This window comes from Rhineura floridana, chromosome 6 (genome assembly GCF_030035675.1).
Source record: "Rhineura floridana isolate rRhiFlo1 chromosome 6, rRhiFlo1.hap2, whole genome shotgun sequence".
In the NCBI taxonomy this organism is placed as follows: domain Eukaryota; kingdom Metazoa; phylum Chordata; class Lepidosauria; order Squamata; family Rhineuridae; genus Rhineura; species Rhineura floridana.
Window position 1 is genome coordinate 84,315,860 of NC_084485.1, and position 22,703 is coordinate 84,338,562.

At 42.1% G+C, this 22,703-nt stretch overlaps 1 protein-coding gene across 5 annotated transcripts in view; it reads left to right on the forward strand.

Annotated features, from left to right (window-relative positions):
- The first annotated feature begins 7,246 nt into the window (after positions 1 to 7,246).
- The window catches only part of MAST2 (microtubule associated serine/threonine kinase 2), a 284,336-nt gene continuing 268,879 nt past the window's right edge, over positions 7,247 to 22,703 (forward strand). For 3 of the 5 annotated variants that reach the window (XR_009763527.1, XM_061632847.1, XM_061632851.1), the window contains exons 1-3: positions 7,247 to 7,740; positions 13,086 to 13,233; positions 13,581 to 13,723. Coding sequence is in view for 4 of the 5 variants with exons in the window: in XM_061632847.1 (XP_061488831.1) it covers positions 7,552 to 7,740; positions 13,086 to 13,233; positions 13,581 to 13,723 (480 nt within the window). In the remaining variant the exon portion in view is untranslated. Of the gene's footprint in view, positions 7,741 to 8,060; positions 8,146 to 13,085; positions 13,234 to 13,580; positions 13,724 to 22,703 lie in introns of those variants that run through there. The other 2 variants (XM_061632848.1, XM_061632849.1) reach the window with 2 other exon arrangements.

Consider the following 22,703-nt stretch of genomic DNA (forward strand, 5'->3'; position numbering starts at 1 on the left):
GGCTTTCCACGTGTGCTGCGGTGTTTTTTGCAGCACAACACAGGCATGCCTTCAAGCGCCGCAGTAGAACGCCTGTTCAGTACTGGTGGCAACGTAATGACTGTAAAAAGACATTCCTTGTCTGACATGCTCTTTGAGCATCTTGTTCTTTTGAGACATAACAGAAACATATTATAAAGGCATTTCAAGTGTAAAATTTGATTTCAAGAGTTGGGGTATCTTCATTGCTTGGGGGGATGTGAGATTCTGTTATGCCATTATGTTAATCTTATGGATAATTTTTTTTATTCTACTACCCCCTGTGTGTGTGTGTTTATTTTTAATATTGTTTTAGGCTTCTTAGATGTGCAGCAGCCAAGGCCAGCACCTTGTAGGAGTTTTTTTAAAAAAAGTAACTGAAATGTAATTGTAGTGATTACTTTTGAGAAAAAGTAAAGTAATCAGTTACTTTCAGAGCAATTGTAATTGTAACGGTAATTACTACTTTTTTGGGCCAAGCAATTGTAACTGTAATTTATTACTTTTTAAAAGTAATCTTCCAAGCTCTGGTATTGTTGGGGACATAAGTATTTATGTTTCTTATATTATTAAGTTTATTTGTCCACAATGATGGATATCTGGATCTTGACTCTTAACGTGAGAGACCTGGGGGATGTGATCACGCAACGGAGGGTCTCTGATTATATTTGTTCTCAGAGACCCTCCATCCTCTTCTTAGAAGAGACATACAAAGTGGGGGCTTTCCACCGACTCCTCTCACACTCATACTGTGGTACACAATTTGTAGCCCCTGGAACCTCTCACTCAAGGGGGGTTGGGGTTGTGCTGGCAAAATCAGTTGATTTTAAATAACACAGAATACATAGAGATAAAAATGGTAGATTTATTTTTATATCTAGCTCACTAGACAACCATGCTGTAAGTCTAGCTTCACTGTATTCACCAAATTCTGGGTGGGGATCTGAATGCCGTTTGTAATATTGACCTAGACAAGAATACTGACCAACCTTCAGGCCCATTCCAAGGAAAAAGTTGCATAGCTGATTTATTAAATCAGTTCAAACTGACGGATACTTGGAACTGTGCAAATGCCGGGGTTAAAGATTTTTCCTATCTTTCTCCCCGTTTTTGTTCTTTTCCCTGATTAGATTATGTGCTCCTGTCACCCCCCTTGGCCTCAACAATTATTCAAGCAGACATACTCCTCAGGCTTGTATCGGATCATGCAGTGGTTGAGATTTCAATTCATTTGCTTCCATCCGGTCCCTCCAGTACTTCATGGAGAGTTGATGCCCTCTTACTAAAGTATCAGTTGGCATCTCAGGCCCTGGCTGGGGATCTCAACAAATACTTTTCATGTAACATCACCCCGGAGGTACATTTCAATACAATGTGGGATGCAATGAAGGCCACCATTATGGGGCACTGTATTGCAGAGGCAGTGAGATGTAAAAAAAACCCTTGACCAGATCAAATCACAATTATTGGAAGACATTAAACTTTTGGAACATCAGCATAAAATTACAAACTCTAGACAAATATATGCTACTTTATGTAGAAAACGTAAAGAACTAGAAGCATTGGATTCCACCAAAATAGCCAAATCCTTATTGTTTATAAAACAAAAATACTACGAATCCGGTAATAAATGCTCCAAATTATTGGCACCTACCTTACGATCTCAATGTCAATCCACACATATACCTGTACTTATTTTATTGATTGACTGATGCCCCCCCTTCCTCCCAGCAGGAGCCCAGGGCAGCAAACAGAAGTGCTAAAAACACTTCAAAACATAATAAAAACAGATCTGAAAATACATTAAAACAAAACAACGTTAAAACATTTTTAAAAGCTTTAAAAACATATTTAAAAAGGGTTAAAACATTATTTAAAAAAACATATTAACAAGCAATTCTAACACAGATGCAGTCTGGGATAGGTCTCAACTTAAAAGGTTTGTTGAAAGAAGAAAGTATTCAAAAGGTGCGGAAAAGATAGCAGAGATGGCGCCTGCCTAATATTCGAGGGGAGGGAATTCCACAGGGTAGGTGCCATAACACTAAACGTCCGTTTCCTGTATTGTGAAGAATGAACCTCCTGATAAGATGGTATCTGCAGGAGGCCCTCACCTGCAGAGCACAATGATCAACTGGGTATATAAGGGATAAGATGGTTTTTCAAGTATCCTGGTCCCAATCTGTATAGGGCTTTGTACACCAAAACTAGAACCTTGAACTTGGCCTGGTAGCAAATAGGCAGCCAGTACAATTCTTTCAGCAGCGGGGTGACATGTTGGCGATACCCTGCCCCAGTGAGCAGTCTTGCCGCCGCATTTTGCACCAGCTGCAGCTTCCAGACCAACCTCAAGGGTAGCCCCACATAGAGCGCATTACAGTAATCCAGCCTGGAGGTTACCAGTACGTGGACAACAGTGGTCAGGCTATCCCAGTCCAGAAACAGCCAAAAGCTGGTAAAAGGCACTCCTAGCCACTGAGGTCACCTGGGCATCTAGCGACAAAGATGGATCCAGGAGCACCCCCAGACTACGGATCTGCTCTTTCAGAGGGAGTATGACCCCATCCAAAGCAGGCAACTGACCACTTACCTGAACTTGGGAACCACCAACCCACAGTGCCTCCATCTTGCTAGTATTCAGACTCAGTTTATTGGCCCTCATTCAGTCCACCACTGAGTCCAGGCAGCGGTCCAGGGTGTGCACGACCTCTCCTGATTCAGATGTTACAGAGAAATAGAGGTGGGTATCAACAACATACTGCTGACACCTCACCCCAAAGCTTCTGATGACTGCTCCCAAGGGCTTCATATAGATGTTAAACAGCATGGGGGACAAGATGGTACCCTGCGGGACCCCACAGCACAACTGCCAGGGGCCCAAAAGACAGTCACCCAATGCTGTTCTCTGAGAGCGATCCTGGAGATAGGATCGGAACCACTGTAAAACTGTGCCTCCAATACCCATCTCACCAAGTCGGCCCAGAAGGATACCATGATGAATGGTATCAAAAGCTGCAGAGAGATCAAGTAAGAATAACAGGGTCGCACTCCCCCTGTCCTTCTCCCGATAAAGGTCATCCATCAGGGCGACCAAGGCCAATTCAGTCCCATAACCAGGCCTGAACCCAGACTGGGATGGGTCAAGACAATCTGTTTCATCCAAGAGTATTTGAAATTGCTTCACCACAACCCTCTTAATCCCCTTCCCTAAAAAGTGGGTATTTGCAACCGGTTGCTAGTTGTCACAAACCAATGGGTCCAGGGTGGGCTTTTTCAGGAGTGGGTGGATCACCGCCTCTTTCAAGGTGTCTGGAACCACTCCCTCCCGCAATGATGCATTGACCACACCCTGGATCCACTCGGTCAGACCCCCTCAGCAAGCTTTAATAAGCCAAGAAGAGCAAGGGTTGAGAGGACACGTTGCTGGCTGCATCATCACAAGCACCTTGTCCACGTCATCAGGCTGCATTAACTGAAACTGTTCCCAAGAAGTTGCACTGGCCACCTCATTGGGGACTACAGTATATGTGGATGGGGCATCAAGACTGCTACGGAGATGAGCAACTTTACCCTCAAAGTGACTTGCAAACAATTCACAGTGGGCCTCCGAAGGGTCTAAAACTGCATTTCCTGGAGTTGATGTCAACAGACCCCTGACAACACGGAAAAGCTCTACCAGATGACTACTTGAGGATGCGATGGAGGCAGAGAAGTGGGCCTTCTTCGCCGCCCTCACCACCACACAGTAGGCACGGTTATTATGTTTTACTTGTGTCCGATCAGCCTCACAGCACATCTTTTGCCACTTGCACTCAAGCCGTCGTCCAGCCTGTTTCATTGCCCTTAGCTCACTGGTGTACCAAGGTGCAAGCTGGGCTCCACAATGCTGGAGAGGGTGCTCGGGGGCAACCATGTCAAGAGCCTGATGTGCCTTGCTATTTCATAGCGTGACAAGGGCTTCAACAGGGTCACCTGCTTTATCTATTGGGAAATCCCCCAGGGCATTCAGGAATCCTGTGGATTCCATTAGGCTCCGGAGGCGGACCATCTTAATCTGTCCACTACCCCTGCAGGGAAGGATTGGAGCCATAAGTCTAAACTTCACCAAGAAGTGATCTGACCATGACAATGGGGTGATATCCACCTATCTCCACACCGCCCCTTCCTCCATCTAGAGCAAAAACCAAGTCGAGGATGTGCCCTGCCCTATGTGTTGGGCCAGTAACAACTTGAGACAGCCCCATGAAGTCCTGAGCCAGAACACTAGAGGCAGCCTCAACATGGACATTGAAATCACCCAGCACGGGGCGAAGGGGGGCAAGCCTCCGCCGACTCCTCTGATAATACAGGCTCGATAGGTGCTGGCTCAGCTTCAGGAGACAGGGAAGCGTTTGAAGTGCCAGGCGGGGAGTCCTGAGGGGGTGGAGCTGACGTGCGCCAAGTCATCCCCCAATGTGTCTGTTGGGGCATCTGTAGGTGGAGCAAGGTCTGCTTCAGCAGGAGAACTGTCTGTGGGAACTGGCAGACTGTCAACTACACCACCTCCCCCATTGTCCTCGAAAGCCTCATCTACCTCTGATTCCTTCCCCGGCTCATCTGGGGAAGCTGGTGCTTGACTGACTCTGTTCCCTGATCCTCCTCGGAGAGCTGGGGCTCAACATCATCTCCCCCTCCATGCACCATTCCTCTCCACCCACGAGGTCTGGGCTTGCTTGAGTAGGCTTCATGGAATTCTCTCACCAAGTCCGGTGCATGAACGTCTCCCGCTGTTTCACAAGAATGTTCTGACGGATCATACCGCTTCCAGTGTATTAGATACTGGAGTTGACCCTGGCGCGTTCGCGAGTCTAGGATATGTTCCACTTTGTACTCCTGCCCATTCACTGTGAGAGGGGGAGTTGGCTCCACTGGCATGCGGTAAGGGTCAGGGGAATGTTCCAACGTCAGCAGGGAGTGGTGAAACATGGGGTGTATTCTGAAGGTGGGAGGCAGAAGACCACTAGGTTGATTTGCGCCTCCACTTCGAAGGGTCCCACTCTCCGATCCTCCAACTTGTGGCAGCGTCCCTGCATAGGCAAGTAGCGTGTAGACAACCACTCTCTGTCTCCCACTTGAATGGAGGGAGCCTCCTGGCGATGCCGGTCTGCTGCCCTTTTGTAATCCTCCTTGGCCTGATGCAACTGTTCTTTCAGCAGCTGTTGCATTGCTTGAAGCTCTTGTACGAACTCCTCCACTGCTGGGACAGAAGGGTTGGCTCAAGGGGCAGCAAAAGCTCTAGGGTGATATCTGAGGTAAATTAAGTAGGAAGGATCGTGTTGTAGATTATTAGCAGTAATGTACTGTGGGATGCTATGTCAGGAGAAGCCTACCACAGGGATAGTGGGGAAAGTATTCTTTGCTTTCAAAAAGCTTGTAGGGACTTTGTAACTGTACTTTGGAGAGCAGAAGAGAAAGCAGAGGTCCTCAAGCTGTGTACGGAGGCACACTGATGATCAGTAAAAGTGAAAAGATCTCTCAGGTTTGTTTGGAGTTGGATTCTTTGTTGCTTGGCTAGGCGAAGATTATATAGGTTTCTTTGATAGACTGTCCTCTGGTAGACTGAGACTGGGCCTGTGGTTATTCCTTTGGATGGGCTGGCTTCCGTAAGCCAGGTGTTTCTGCCTGTTTTCTGGATGTTGATTGCATGTGGGTATGCAGAAAGTTGGTACCATTTTAGTCAAGAGGCATGTTCAATTTTATACTAGGAATGGCCTTTTAATGTACTTCTCTCTGTTACTATTACTATTAGTGCATGAGTACCTTTAGTAAGAATATATGAGAAGCTACAGAGTGATAATGGGGTGATCCATCCTTTGTTGCCACTAGCAGTAAAGACGTGGAGCTATCCTGAGCAAGTTTATATACTTGATTTGCTTTAGCAAGTGATCATTGATATATGTGAAGAAACAGTTTGGTTTGTTGGAAAGCATACTATGATGAGAGGCAAGAGAAACGTTAATATTTGTGTTTTAATTATTTATTAAATAAACTTAAATATCCCCATTTAGCATAAATTATCAGGGCAGTTTTCAAAATAACTCAAACCCAGTGAGCTTATTCTTTTACCTTCCAGTGTCAACAAATGGCTATACAATTAGTAACAGGGAAGTGGGAGAAAACAATATTACTCTAGTCACACAAAACTTCAAGTTTATAAGACATGTGTAGTGAAAGCATAGTCATACCCTTCACAAAGTAGATGTATCCTGTCTCTGGGTCTGACTAATACTGAGACATTGAAATTGTGTTTTTGGGTAAATTTCAAAGAACGGGTGTGATAGGTCCAAACCCATACTAAGTGGCTTACAATCCAATACAGACACAGAGAAACGGGGAAATGGAGACATGGGGAAAGTATGTGATTGTGCCTGCTACTTGTAAGGCTCCACTCCTGGCTGGCAGAGGTAGAGCTTGGTGAGAAGTGGTGCAGTCAGCACTGCATTTATAACTTTAGTGCTTGCACCAGTCAAGGCAAGAAAAGAAAACTGTCCTTCACTACACCAGCTCCTGTCCCAGGCTGGCACAGCAGTGAGGCCTGGACAGGGCCTCTTGCCATCCTGTGATGGCAGCAGGCTCCATACAGGCTCCAATGAATCCTGTACCAACCTAGCTCTCTTCCTGTTTCAGTAGTTTGCACCAGTTACCGCTGGCAGAGAGAGATGCCACCACCACAAGTTTTCGTTCACTCCTCCCTCCCCAATTTGCACAGGCACATAGTACACTCCTCTTTCGCAGAACTTCCCACTAGTGGAGCTTCGCTCCATCCAAATCCCCTCCAGCACATAAGGGCTTCGGATTGCTCTGCCTGTTACAAAGAGAAAGAAGGTATAAATTCATAAACAAATTTCCCCTTGAATAACGTCAATAACAAGCTAAGCTGCTTCCAACATAACGAAATTTCCATACAGAAACAACGCGCTTCCTCAGCACCTATGAGGGTGGATCGGCTATCTGATACAGGAGCTACGCTCCGTCGCATCTCTAGCTCAGCCCGCTCTGTACTGAAGCGACGACGAAAACCACTACGAACATGCAGGCAAGAATATATTCTATGCCGTCTTCCATTTTTTCCAGAACTGTTCTGTAGTCCCATCATGCTTTGCGCGCCAACTGAGCCCGAGACCCGCCTTTCACTGCTTTTTTAGTTTTTCCGCACAATGTCTTTCCCACCGCCCATTTTCGCCTGTCGTTATGCCTCTCTCCCCATGCCCCGCCTTCTCCTGTGTGGCTCTGCCCCCTCCCGCCGGACTTCGGCGGACCACCAGCCCTTTTGAACTCCCTCGCGCGCGGGTGGCTTCTCCTCTCGCGATACGTGGCTGAGGAGGTGGGTTGCCGCAGTGCCCGGCGTGCTCGCCTCTGGTAGAAGTGCGGGAATATCTGCGCGTGATGCTGCTTGTTCCTGAGGCGTTTGCCCGTACCCTTCCCCCTCCTCCGCAGACATGGCCGGCTGCTTAGCCCGCGAACCCCTGCTCTGAGGAGGTGTCCACGCTCACAATGAGGAAGGGCCGCTCTCGGGGGGACAAAGCGGGTCCCTCAGCGCTTCAGGTCCCCAGGAGGCTGGAACAGCCTGCCAGGGCCCCTGTAGACGCCTCGGAGAGAAGAGCTGCCTCCGCTGCCGGCAGCAGGAAGGAGATGGAAGGAGCAGGTCCTGGTAGCGCCGCCTGCAGGGAACAGCCCGAGAAGGTACAGCTGCTGCAGTGTATTTTTTGGGCTGCATGGTTTATTTATTTATTTATTTTGGGGAGTGCGTAGGCTTCATTTGCACTTTTACGAACGGAGGGATGTTCAAAGAGGGGTTTGGGGCAGGGGATTCTTACATCACTGTCTTACATCACTAACCACCCGATACGTGGTCACATGCGTAAATTAAGTAGGAAGGATCGTGTTGTAGATTATTAGCAGTAATGTACTGTGGGATGCTATGTCAGGAGAAGCCTACCACAGGGATAGTGGGGAAAGTATTCTTTGCTTTCAAAAAGCTTGTAGGGACTTTGTAACTGTACTTTGGAGAGCAGAAGAGAAAGCAGAGGTCCTCAAGCCGTGTACGGAGGCACACTGATGATCAGTAAAAGTGAAAAGATCTCTCAGGTTTGTTTGGAGTTGGATTCTTTGTTGCTTGGCTAGGCGAAGATTATATAGGTTTCTTTGATAGACTGTCCTCTGGTAGACTGAGACTGGGCCTGTGGTTATTCCTTTGGATGGGCTGGCTTCTGTAAACTAGGTGTTTCTGCCTGTTTTCTGGATGTTGATTGCATGTGGGTATGCAGAAAGTTGGTACCATTTTAGTCAAGAGGCATGTTCAATTCTATACTAGGAATGGCCTTTTAATGTACTTCTCTCTGTTACTATTACTATTAGTGCATGAGTACCTTTAGTAAGAATATATGAGAAGCTACAGAGTGATAATGGGGTGATCCATCCTTCGTTGCCACTAGCAGTAAAGACGTGGAGCTATCCTGAGCAAGTTTATACACTTGATTTGCTTTAGCAAGTAATCATTGATATATGTGAATTTGTCAGTGGGCAAAAGTGGAAGATGTGGAATGGTGGGAAGGAGGTGCAGCTTGTGTACAAATGGCCTGTCTTGGGAATTTCAATTAGATCCTTCTGGTTATATGCTTATAGACTCTTACATGGTATGCTGCTTTCATACAGCATTGGCCCTGCTAGTCTATCATTTATTAAGTGTTAAGTATGATCCAAAGCCAAATACTACCAAATAGTGTTGGGCTAATGTGTGAATTCAGGTATGGTTGCTAGCCTTCTTCAGGTGTTATTAATTAGGGGTAAGTTATCATGCAAAGGGGCCATTGCGGTTAGCATGTTATCTGTGCCCCTTTCATCATCCAATTTATGGAGGGTGACTTTTTGAAGAAGGGAGCCTTCTGTACTTGTGGAAACTCTGTGTAAAATATTGGAAAATCAGGGTTCCAAAATGCACAGGGTCATGTACACAGAAGGCTCCCCAGTTCTCAAGGCTTTTCTCCAACAGTTGGAGGGTGATGAATGATGTGGGAAGGGTGCGAAGGTAGCACAAATCCCACTGCAACTCTCACATGAGTGTTGTGTTTTTAGGCTGTATACCATCTTGTGATATGTTTTGTGAAAGCGTGGTCTCTAAATATTTTAAAAAACAAATAAATGATAATTTACCCATAATAATGCCTGAAGAGGAGCAGTGTCACGCCTCATCACTGAACTGCCTAGCCTATTATCAGACAGTGACCATTGCTGAATGTGTAGAAGAAACGTCTTATTTTTGGCAGACAGCATTGGCGTATTTGCCAATTTTTCAAACCAGTTAATAAACTGCTTCACATTATAGAAGAAGATGGGTTTATAGGAAAAGATTTCCACAACATGATAACCATGTCTTTCCTCTAATGTTTAGGGAAGATAAAGTTATACAAAAATGTGGAATGCTCATGTCCAAAGGTTTCAAGGATCCAGCAATATCATTTCTTTTGAAAACCTTTAAAAAAACTTATTTATTATATTTTTATTGTATGATATTTTGAATTGAAATATTGTATGATATTTGCTAATGTTTAGCAGGTCTATAAATCTTTTCAAATAAAACCTGGAGGTTATTAGTAATTTCATTAATTCGGTTGCCCTGTTTCTAGTTTGGTAGATGAGAAGGTATGCCAGCTGAGTGTTAGTATAAGAGGAATCAACTGATATTGAGATGAAAAAAGGAGAGGGGGCAAAATAGAAAAAAGCAGAAAAAGAAAGGCTACATGTCCAAAACATTAACACCAGAGAAAGCTGTCCTTTCTACAGCTTCCAAGGCCTCTGAAGTGATATTGTATAATAAAGTCCTGCTGGATCAAACCAAAGGTTATCTAGTCTAGCATTCTGTTTCCCACTGTGGCCAATCAGATGTCTATGAAAAGCCCACAAGCAAGACATAAGGGCAATAACTCTTTCTGCTGTTCCTCAGGATCTGGTATCTAGAGGCATTCTGTCTCTGATCCTAGAGGTAAGCATATAGCTGTTGTATTCGTAGCCATTGATTGGTATTATATTGTGTGAAGACACCTTAAGAACTTCAAAAATTACAAATGCAAGGCAGGGCGTTGCTTATTTGGTGTTTATGATAAAGCTCCTTTTAAGTTAATGTTTTGCCTAGTCATTTAATGTTATGTCAGCTGGTTACAAAGCAATAATTGGCTAAGAACAAGCAGCGGAAAGTCTTCTGGTGGCATTTTACTTCAGGCAAGTTATCACTAATGAAGCATGTGGACATGTACAGTAGGGCCCCGCTTACCGGTGTTCCGTTTTGCGGCATTCTGCTCATGCGGTGGCTTTCAATTTGGGAAAATTCCCAATTTTAAAGCCGATTTTGCTCTTTTATGGCGTTTTGCGACATTTTCATGTCATTTTCGCGCGATGCGGCCCATTATAGTCAATGGGTTCCGCTTTACGGCGATTTCCGCTTTACGGCGGGGGCCTGGTCCCTAACCCGCCGTATTAGCAGGGCCCTACTGTACTGTACTTCAACATAGTACCTCTGTTGAACAGGAACTCCCCGTTCAGCTGTAATATAGTAAATGAGCCAATTGACCCAAAATAAGACTGAACAAAGTATCTACTCTTTGCCTTTAGTAGATCAGTCTTGCAGGATAACGAATGGGCTTTGGGATTATTAATATGCACAGATTAACTGCTAATTTCTTTTAGAGTTTGGCTGATAAACTATACATTTAATTGGAATGCTGCATACGATTGCAGAAGCTACGGGAAATAGTAGGGTTGAGCCCAAATGAGAGGCCCCTTGCAAAGAAGCCCTCCATTTTGGTGATATTGGGGGCAACTGAAACAGGGATGGAAATGTTCACTTTATCTGTTGCAGCCAGTTTTAGGGTGGTATTTTGTTCTTCAGCATGATTCACCCCTTTGGGGGATGGGGATCATCTTCCTTAGAGCATCTGCAGCAGCCATTTTAAGGGAGGGGATTAGCAGTGATATACAGAGTCTGGCAAGATCTTCCTCTTCTTTTGGCAAATGCTTTGGCAAGGCTAGGGGAAGTTCCTAATTTCTCTGCAAAAATGTTTTTTTTATAGGGGAACACTCCTTTTCTTTTTTGGAAACCTCACAAAGTGTTATTTCTTGCTATGAAAAATGAACCCCACAAAAATTCTGTTCAGTCCTAAATAGGAATGACTGTGATGGTAGTTAAAGTTTCTTGATATTTTGTCATTTTGCATACTAAGCGGAAAACGCTGCACCGCAGCTGCTTCTCAAGCAAATTATATGTTTGGCATGTTTTCATGCTTCTTTACAATCAAGGAGACTCAAAATGGAAATGGACTGCTTTCAAGTCGATCCTGACTTATGGCGACCCTATGAATAGGGGTTGGGTTGCAACAGGGACGGGTTGCAACCTGTTCTGGATGAGGTTACACTCCCCTTGAAGGAGCAGGTCTTCAGTTTGGGGTCCTCCTGGATCCTGCCCTGCTGCTTGAATATCAGATGGCTGCGGTAGCCAGGATTGCTTTTGGCCAACTCAAACTGGTCTACCAGCTGCGTCTGTTCCAGGAGGCAATTGACTTGGCCACAGTGACACATGCATTGGTGACATCCAGGCTTGCTTACTGTAACTCACTCTACTCAATGCTGTACATTTGCTGTAGTTGTAAGAATGTGTGCCACCCCTTTGGATGAAATATGCTAAATGAGGTTAGTTTTTTAATGCTCTTTAACTTTTGTCTGTTTATAATTTGAATGAATGTTTGCTATTTTCTCTAAATGGTAGAGTATGTGTGGAAAGGATTACTAACAGTTCTTATTACATGGATTTGCTTACTACTATTATTTATTTATTATTTGATTTATATCCCTTCCTCCCAGCAGGAGCCCAGGGCGGCAAACAGAAGCGCTAAAAACACTTTAAAACATCATAAAAACAGACCTTAAAATACATTAAAACAAAACAACGTTAAAAACATTTAAAAAAAAGCTTTAAAAACATCTTTTAAAAAGGGTTAAAAACATTATTAAGAAAAAACATATTAACAAGCAGTTCTAACACAGATGCAGACTGGGATAGGTCTCAACTTAAAAGGCTTGTTGATGCTATTTATGAATCAGTTTATGGGTTTATGGCAAGAATGTAATAATATAATTTGCCTGTGATTGCACCTTCTAATAAGGTTGCTGGTGTGAAATTAGCATGAAAATATCTTGAAATGTTAACTTTATTTCCCTCTGGGTTACATTTGCAGAGTTTTTTTCTGGTATACAGTACTCTCTCTAAGTAGATCAAGTAGATTATTTTTCTGTTATAAAGAAGATTGAAACCTTTCTCCAGGCCACTCCTACCACTAGAAGCATCCTCTGGCAGAATGCTGCTCAAAGAGTGTTCCTGCTGGTGAAGAAAGCAAGGAGCTGTTCTTTGCAGATTCCCCTCTCTCCTTGGAACCCCCGTGCCACCTCCCACACTATTCCAGAGGATTAAGGGGTGCTTTGGAACAGTTTGGGAGCTGGGGGTTGTAGAGGGAGGGGGAAATCTGCAAAACTCAGGTCCCCAATTCTCCACCAGTAGGATTTTTCTGCTGGGTCAAAAGCCTATCATGGATAGAAGGAGCCTTTTCCATATATAGAAGGTGAAGCCTGGATCCAACCCATGAACTTGTGTGAATCCAGAGATTTCTTGAAAATGGGAACTTCCTGGATTTCTTTAGATCATAGCTTGAATGCAGGCGAGGAGAATACAATAGGTCTTGAAGTGCTCAAGATGACTCCTTTGAAATTTTGGAAATTTTGGTCATAATTCCAGTAGAGGAATAGCTAAGAATCTTCAAATTGCAACTCTTAAGTATTTTTACCAGGAAAGTTGCCTTGAACTTAGTAGGGCTTCCTCCTTCTGAGTAAACAAGTAAACAGCCTTGGTATGGTTGGAGCATAAGTCTGAAGTTATACACCAAAATTAGTATATAAGTAATTGTCCCTTTTTGTTTTTAAATGAATATAACTTTCTGATAGCCAACAAAATTTCTCCTGTTCTCTGTTGGTTTTTGTTTCAGAATATTGTGGCAGAACCAATTTCTTTGCGCTGCAGAAAACTTAGTAACCCTGACATAGCTTCATCAGCTGGCAAAAGTAAGCTCCATCGCCAACTGAGTGAAGATGACTGCAAGCTTCGCAGAGGTAGTTTGGCCAACTCCTTATCAGGTAATGTTTTGTACAACTCATTAAACTGCTTAAATGTTGCTTCAGTTAAGTGGTGTATGAACTCTGCTGTTTAAAAAAATAAATTAGAAAAGTGAGGTGTGCAGTATTGAGCAAGTTAATGGTTCAGAGAGGTTCAAGCTGTATTTAAATCTGGAACGGGCAAAACATTCTTCCTTATATTTGAGGGTAATCTTAAAAATATGTAAACTAAGGCTGTTGCATAAAGATCTTTTTGAAAACTCTGCTGTGGAAATTGTTCTTTGCAATTCATTCATATTACTCTGTTGCTATTGTATTATGAACTAATGGGCAACAAGTAAAAAGGATTTTGTTTTTTCTACTTAAAGGAAAGCAGTTGCTTCCTTTATCCACTAGCATGCACAGTGGAGTGGGACAGTCAACATGGCAACCATCTGGAGAATCATCAAATTTGGTCCGCATGAGGAACCAGTCATTGGGGCAGTCTGCTCCTTCCCTTACAGCTGGATTGGTAAGTTTTGATGTACTTTACAATTTTATTAGCAATTTTATTAGTGTTTTGATTATTCCTGTCATCTTTTCATTTTCAGATTTACACTTGATGTATTTTCACATGATGCTCATCTTTTTTTCTTCAAAACTGATTTGAAATAATGGGGTAGCCATGGAGTATCAAAAAAATCTAAGGCTGGTATGTTAAATTGTTGTGTTGGATGGGACTTGCCGGGAGGGAACCTTCCTTGTCAGGCCCAGATTATTTTTCAGAATAATTGGTTTAATTTCCCAAGATGTCCACAGGATGTTTGAAAAATTGGTCTGGACTTCACATTAAATCTGATTTAGACTCCTGGGCAGCCTAGGATTTAAGAGGCCTATACAGTTGTGCAAGGTGATGGCCATACTCTGACCAATGTGCTCCCTGATTCCTTCCTTCCTTCCTTCCTTCCTTCCTTCCTTCCTTCCTTCCTTCCTTCCTTCCTTCCTTCCTTCCTTCCTTCCTTCCTTCCTTCCTTCCTTCCTACCTACCTACCTACCTACCTACCTACCTACCTACCTACCCATACAATATTTGTGTTGTGCCTTTTTAGTGCTTTCATTCTCCTAAATGTGGCTTATAGCAATCAAAAACAACTATAAAATACAATATTTTCAGAAATAAAATATAATAACAATAGAGATAAGTGCAGTAGGTAAAATAGAGGTATCGGATAAAAAAATCTGTCCAAAACAAAAGCTTCCCTAAACAAAAAGATTTTTGCCATAGGGCAAAAAGAGAGGGGGTGAACTGAGCCTCACAGTACCAAGAACTCCATCATTTTGGTTACTTACCAGATGTTTAAGGGCAATGAGGATGCAGTCATTCACATCATGGAATGGTTAGGCATTATCGGAAATAAGACTTCTCTGATGCCCAGGTTGCGTTGTGAAGAGGTGGTGAGACTGATTTGTGAGGCCTGTTTTGACCTGAAGTGTGATGATGTTACATGTGCTAGGCTTGATTATCTAATCCTGATGCAAGCAATCTTGGAGGTCTTTCAGAGGTCTGGAGTCAGTGTGAAATTGGTTTAATTTTACTGGACCCACTGGTATCCTGCAAAGTATCTAATATGTTAAGGAGTAACATGCTTGCACATCTGCTCATTTGCATGCTGAAACCTATTCTGTTGAATAGTGCATGTCTCACTGATGGCCAGTAAACATCATGATCTTAATGATGGGCTTTATAAATGATTTCCTGGCCATTTAACATAGGTGAAGTCTATTTGACAACGATAGTATAAGGGGCTGAAATTCTGGGAATGCTGGATTGACTTGTATTAAATGATTGATTCACACTATCTCAGTGGTTAAAGACACAATAGCTTTTTTTAAATTCTCATGAGTAGTAATGTTATGGTTGGAAAAATTTGGGTCACTTCTGAGGTAGATTCTCACTTGTATCATGATGTTTATCTCTCACTGCCTAAGTTATTTGAGCTCCCCATGGAGAGTATTGGGAAACCCAGAAAAGGGAACACAACTTTTTAATACAATCTTTTTATAGATGGTATTTATGTTGGTATTCAGAGAGCCAGTGTGGTTTGGTGGTTAAGGTGTTCGACTACAACCTGAGAGACCAGGGTTTGAATCCCCACATAGCCATGAAGCTCACTGGGTGACCTTGGGCCAGTCACTGCCTCTCAGCCTCATGAAAACCCTATAGGGTCGCCACAGGTCGGAATCGACTTGAAGGCAGTACATTTACATTTTATGTTGGTATTGATGGGATATATTGGAAATTCATATAGTATGGAGTACCTTTCAACAACATTTCTCAGAATGGACTCTTTTGCAGAGGGTCTTAACCTTCCTCTGCTAATCCCTTTGTCTCTTAATCCGCTGGAGCATATTGTGGGTGGTCAGTGTGGTGGAGGAGAGGGAGGGGAAGGTCTGTTGTGCTCTCAAAGTTCTGTGTGCACAGTGGTTTAGTTACATACAGCTCTAACTTGTGTTTTTATACACTCATTGAAAGCCAAAAAAAGTATATCACACTCTACATATGTTGCCTTTAAATGAGTGTGTAAACACAAATCATAGTTTATTTATATACTGCATTTTTACAAACACATGGTGTTCAAGGTGGTTCTTAGAAAATAAAATGACAATACTCAAAAGTAAATAAACAACTATATTTGTCTGGATGTTTACTTTGACAGTTTTGGTTTAAATGAAAAATTGAATTCATAGAATCGTATATCATAGAATAGTAGAGTTGGAAGGGGCCTATAAGGCCATCAAGTCCAACCCCCTGCTCAATGCAGGAATCCAAATCAAAGCATTCCCAGAGTAGTTGGTTCCATTGTTGTATGACTCTAACAGTTAGGAAGTTTTTCCTGATGTCAAGTTGAAATCTGGTTTCCTGCAACTTGAGCCCAGTATTATGTGTCTCGCACTCTGGGACAATCGAGAAGAGATCCCGGCCCTCCTGTGTGTGACAACCTTTCATGTACTTGAAGAGTGCTATCATATCTCCCCTCAGTCTTCTCCAGGCTAAACATGCCCAGTTCTTTCATTCTCTCCTCATAGGGCTTTGTTTCCAGTCCCCTGATCATCTTTGTTGCCCTCCTCTGAACCAGTTCCAGTTTGTCTGCATCCTTCTTGAAGTGCAGAGACCAGAACTGGACGCAGTATTCAAGATGAGGCCTAACCAGTGCTGAATAGAGGGGAACTAATACTTCACATGATTTGGAAATGATACTTCTGTTAATGCTGCCTAATTTAGCATTTGCCTTTTTTCAAATTGTTGATCTCCACAATTCGTAATCTCCATGTTCTTCCAGAGGGTAGTATGTTAGTCTCCTGCAGCAAATACAAGGAAAAAATCTTTTGGCAGTTTAAAGACTAACAGATTTATTTTGGTCTTTCAGCTGCCACAGCACACTTGCAGAATCTTTGTTATACAAAGATTGGGAAGAATCCAACCTTGTGCAAGTAAACTTCTGCTCATGAAACAGGAGCTCCTTTCCCCTTCCCCCCTGCAGTCCCCCATGTGTGCTCAAAATCTGCTCTGGTGCCCCCCCCCCAATTCTCCAGAGCAGATTTTGAGGACGGGCAGAAAGCTGCAGTGGGAGAGAGGAAGTTGAAGTGCTATTGAGAGTTGAAGTTTGTTGCACTCTTGCATAGATAGTATTGGATACAGCTCTCTCGTAATGGGTAGCATTGGATAGAACTCTCACAATTCTTATGAAAACAGAATATAATTATGAAGAAGGTTGCATAATCTCAGTTTTTCATGGCAAATTGGAACAAATATTTTAGGAAGAATTTTGTACGTATATACATTATTGAAAGACCTTTTAAAGTATGAAAATGGCAGTTCACCATAGGTGGTATAAACTTTATCCTGTGGTGCCATCTACTGGGGGAGATTTGCCAACTGAAAAGACTGAAGACCATCCAAGTGTTTGTCAACAGAGGTAATGTGAGCCAGGAGGAGAGAAGGATAACTACATTTTAAAAGCAAGGTGACTTAAATAGTGGCCCCATACCTTCACTTGTTCAGGTTATTTTAAAATTCTGTTTCCATCCACCCCTGCTTAATGACTTGGGGTGATAACTGCAATTTAACAAAACATAACATACAAAAATTGGAATGCCTAGATTATATATTAGCAGAGAGCCAGTGTGATGTAGTGGTTAAGGTGTTGGACTATGACCTGGGAGACGAGGGTTCGAATCCCCCCGACAGCCATGAAGCTCACTGGGTGACCTTGGGCCAGTCACTGCCTCTCAGCCTCAGAGGAAGGCAATGGTAAATCCCCTCTGAATACCGCTTACCATGAAAACCCTATTCATACGGTCTCCATAAGTCGGAATTGACTTGAAGGCAGTCCATTTCATTTTCAAGCATGATTGTGTGGAAGTAAATCCCATTTAAGCGTGCAAATGATCAAACCTTCCCTCCCATCACCTCCCTTTTGCCCCTTCCTTCGCCCTACCTTCCCTTTCCTTTTGCTCACCTCTCCCCCACTTCCTCCTTCCCTCTACTCTCCCCTCCCCTCCCCTCCCCCATGGTCAGTTTTACCTATCCTAGCCATGATTGCGCAGGAGTAAATCCCACTGAACTCAATAAGCATGCAAATGATCAGACCTGTCTTTTCCCTCCTTCCCCTCTCTTCTCCCTTCCTCCTCCCTTCTTCCTCTCCTCCGCTGCCCACTCCAGACCTCCTTCCCCATGGTCAGTTTTACCTATTGTAAGCATGATTGCAATGGAGGGAGTAAATCCCACTGAACTCAATGAACATGCAAATGATCAAACTTGCCCTTCTCCCCTCTCCATCCCCTGTGGTCAGTTTCACCTATCCTAAGTATGATTGCAGGGGAATAAATCCCATTGAACTCAATAAGCATGCAAATGGTCAGTCCATTCTCAGCAACCTTGCACAGGATCCTATTTCTTACCTCGCAGATTAAAAAGCAGAGAAATTCACTAAGAGGGAAAAAACACTTGTGATTTAAGAAAGTACCTAGAGCCAACAAATATTTCTATCAAACTTTAAAAAGCAGGGAAATTGGGCAGGTATAGTGAATGCACCAGGAAAGCAGGAGACCTGATCTGGTCTTTCGCAGTCCAATCCGCTTCCTGTGTAGCTTGGAAGAATTTGGTAACATGTGCCTCTGAACATATGGTGAGTGGTGGCAACACTTGCAGTCAGCCCAAATAACAGAAACAAGACATGTGCTGTGCTGATCTTGTTTTAGCTGGGAGGAACCAACAATATTAAAAAAGTTGATATAGTTCAGATACTCACTTAAATATGTTTGATTTACTTTGCAATTTTAGTGGTTTCCTATAGTAAATCATTTTCTTTTGTTTCTGTTTCTGTGAATATGTGAACTACAGCAACACTTTGCAACACTAAAAAAAGCTCCAAAAACAATTGCAAAAATAATGGCACTGACAATTCTGCAGAATAGTTTCCAATGGACATGAGGAGTGTCTCAGTTTGCACAAGATAAAACAGTGGGAGGTGAAATATATTCTAGCAAAATTCTAGTTGTGCTCTATGTTTTTAATTGATCATGCCCACCTTTCCTTAAGTGGAGTAGTTTAAGCATAGCAGGCTGAAAACATGGATCTTGGGCAGGCCAAGTTTGTTTTTTCCAACAGCTAGATTCATTGCTTAAGTAGCAACATATTGTAATCAGTCTAATTTTACAACAAACTGCAGTTTCAGATTCAACCATTAATGTGCCCAAAATAGAAAAAGAGTATAACCTCCAGTTTGTAACACAAAAGGCTGTCTTCACCATCATAAAACATTGACTAATAAAAAGGCTTTGAAATTAATAAAAATAAATTTGACACAGATTTCTTGGATGAATAACTAGAGAAATATAATTGTCTAGGTTAGATTCTCTGTAGAACCAGTAGTTTCACAGAAAAGAAGCAAAGTAAGAATACCAACAAGCATGCAAAAATGTAATTATCCATCTTTGGAGATGGCAGGTGTTGCCACCACTCACCATATGAAAAAAACTAGGCTTCTTTCTCCCACATTTTATGTGTAGTACCATTAGTACTGTGCTACTTGAGTAAATAATAGAGAACAAGAAAGAGTGATATTGGTATTTGACTTTTTTTCAAAAAAATCTAGAAGTATTTATCTTGGTAAATTTTTTTTGGCTTGAACATCTTTCCCCACCTTAGGGATAGATGCAGACATAACTCTTCTAATTGTTTACTTATTTTCTTTCTTTTAATTTATATACTGCTTAATAATGTCATAGTTTCTTTACCATGGTTAAAGGAATAGTTTGGGATTTACATGTACTCTCACAACCCCCCTGCCCTCATTTATGAATTCCCCATTCCCTTGCTCCATCAGCCTTAACAATGGTTAAAAATTACATCAGTATTGAAAACAATTTAAAACAAATTACACTCATAAGACTAGGGTGAGGCCTAAAATAAATATCTCAGATGTTTAAGACCAGGGTAAATTGGCCTTGAAATTTATTTAATATCTTGGTTCAAACCCTGGTTAGCGCTGATGTAACCCTTAATGAGGAAGACAAGGAGAATTCTCACATTGATCTGGGGAAGATGGTGTGTGAAATCTCACAGCTGTTAAGAAATTGGGAGTGTTAATATTGGGATTATAGATGAGAGAAATAGCTAGTTTTAACTATTAAATATATGCTACTGGGTATTATAGCATATTACATAATATGTTATTAGGTAATCTGCGCTGTTATTTCTCAGTGCCTTCAAGGAGAAAATAATTAAGCTATATCCTACCTCATTCCAGTTGTCTTCTGTTTTGTACAAACAGAAAAGATTTCATATTGAATGTAAATTTTGAATAACTAACACTGACAGATAATATTGAGCTGCTTAAAAGTGCAAGTTTGCTCTTACATTTAAGTAAGAATGATCCATGATTTGTTTGATAAATGTAACTATTTGGTTAGACAACCTTACTAGAATATAGTATTGTCAGCTCTGACAGAACAGCGATGTTCTGAAAGTTGTAGTTCTTAGCTAGCCATCACTTTTGTGAATATTTAGGTGGGGAAAAGTTAAGTTGAACAAAGTGATGATAAAATACACTACTAATCAAAATATACTTATGCTATTGGATTGTATTAAAGTTCTCTAAAGATAATAGGGCCTTCCAAATAATGTTCAGACTGTTGGAGAACAAATACTAATTTGAAGCTGTTAAACTGATCAAATGCGACCTGTGGCAGAAAGTTGCAGTGTGAAGTACTCCTGTTCAGACTCGGTCCAGACATACATGCCCTTTTCCATTAAATTCATTCAACTTCCCTTGCCCAACTTTTCCTGTTCTCCCCCCCCCCCCAAAGAGTGTCAATATTTCATGGCTGCATAATTCAGTCTTCAGTGGGCTGGTTTTTTTGGAGCAGGGAGGCTTATTTTTGAAAATACTTTTTGTACTTCTGCTTTGCTTGGTGTTCCACAAATCCTGCTGAAGCGTCCCTGTGTGTGGGTGATGCCATTGTGGCTGTTTAAGAATCTACATTCTTAGAGAAGGAGCCTGTGGTAAGTGTATACTAGCAGCCTTTACCTCGTGTTACTTGGGAATTCTAAGAAACAAAATTATCAGTGCAATTTTGAAAGGTGCAATCTGCCATCTTGATTCAAAGTGGCATCCAGATGTATCCAGACATAGGTGATGACCTGCTCCTTGACCTCAGGAGCAATCATGCAAAATTTGATTATGGTATTTTAAGAGCTGTTCAGATACGTAGAAACAGGCAACCAAATCTCCGAATTATATAATAGATGAAGATCAATACTAAAATATAATAGTTCATCAGGACCCTTCCCACAAGGCAGTTGGTAGATGGCTAAAGAAGTGAAATTAACTTACAACAAAATCACTGTGCTTGAAGAAGTATTCAGCTTGGTTATCTGTTTTGCACTCTGTTTTAGGAGACAGGCTGTAAAGCTTTCACCCCTTACATTTTTTATATAGTTGGGGTTAACAATTTGAGAAAACCCGGCTCTATTAAAAGCATTTATGCTGTACTTTTCAGGTGCAACCGCATCTCTGATAGAAATATTTGAGCCAGATTTGCTGTTTTACAAGGACATTCCCAACTCTTTGTGATGAGCAATGGTTATGGGAGGGTAATTATCTTGAGTACAAAAAAAGTAAATTACTCTTCAGTGCCTTTTTGTACAAATGCTTAAAATTAATATACTTTAAAAGATGATTCTGCACACAGTTATTTCTATGATGATAATTATAGGGAAGATAATTACGCACAGTGGCAGACTATACCCAGAGCGTGGCAGTAGCTGATAATTTATTATTCTGGTGTTAACTAGGAAATGCTTCTGGAAGGAATAGTAATTTGCTGTAGGCATCCCCCTGTATACAAATGCACAATGCTCATGCAGTGGGTTGATTATTAAGCAGTTAGGTTTGGTGAAAGACATTACATTGGCACACATTTAGTGCAGTGTTCACCACTGTCCTCTTTTCTTGTGTAAATGTTAACGTTTTGCAAAGTGTGGTTTAATCTTTTAAAATGCTTCTCCCATTTCTGGATGTTCTCGGCAGCTAATGGGAAATTTCTATATTGAACAGAGCCTGAATACTTGCCGTATATTTTGAAGCATGTCAGCTTAGGGCTACTCAACCAAATGCATGGAACTTGCCTTATGATAATTGGTAGTCATCTGCTGTCAGCTAGAATGATTGCAGTTCTCATTATCCTCAAATGCTGTGTGTTGTGGGGTTTTTTTTTTTTTTTGCCCAAGAGCTTGTTGAATTGATTTTGGCATGCACACTCGGCTTTCTTTCTGACAGCAGCCCTATTGTGAGTATAAAGTGAAAAACTGCTGGAGAGTGCTTGGCAAGCAAGATCCTTATTTTTCTTACTGGGAAGTATTTCATAAAGAAGGATTCAGAATGTAAGATTGGTGGGTTGAAATCTGTGTCCTCATAGCATGAGTATCTTGTGGGCCTGATTTCATTTTGCTCTTTTTTATTTTGTATGCTTTAATCTTTTCCCCTTGACATCCTGTTGAACAGTTTTAAAAAAGAGCATATTCCACTTCTGACATTTTAGTTGGCTACATTAAAGAAATTCAATATTCCTTTTGCTGTTTTGAAAACTTAGTAATGTTACACAAAAAAGGTTCTTTGCATCTGGAGGAAGCTCCAATAATACACACCAGATGAGAAACCAGAAGTATAAAACAACACCTTTATTGATTACCAGTATCTTTTGCAAAAGAGAGAGTAGGTTTTCGGCTCACGCCTGAAAACCCAGTCTAAAGCATGATTTCACACAGTCACGAGTTATATTGCTCCAAAGCCCCTCTAAGACAGCCCCTCCCTTCTGCAAGTAACTTTCTCAGGCTTCTCCATTGTTTTGCATTGAGTTCACTCCCTAACCTTGGGTATCACTCCTTCGCCTTGTCTCTGCTTCCCTGGTTGACGCAGTGCATTCCAAGCACTATCTCCTCGGACTGT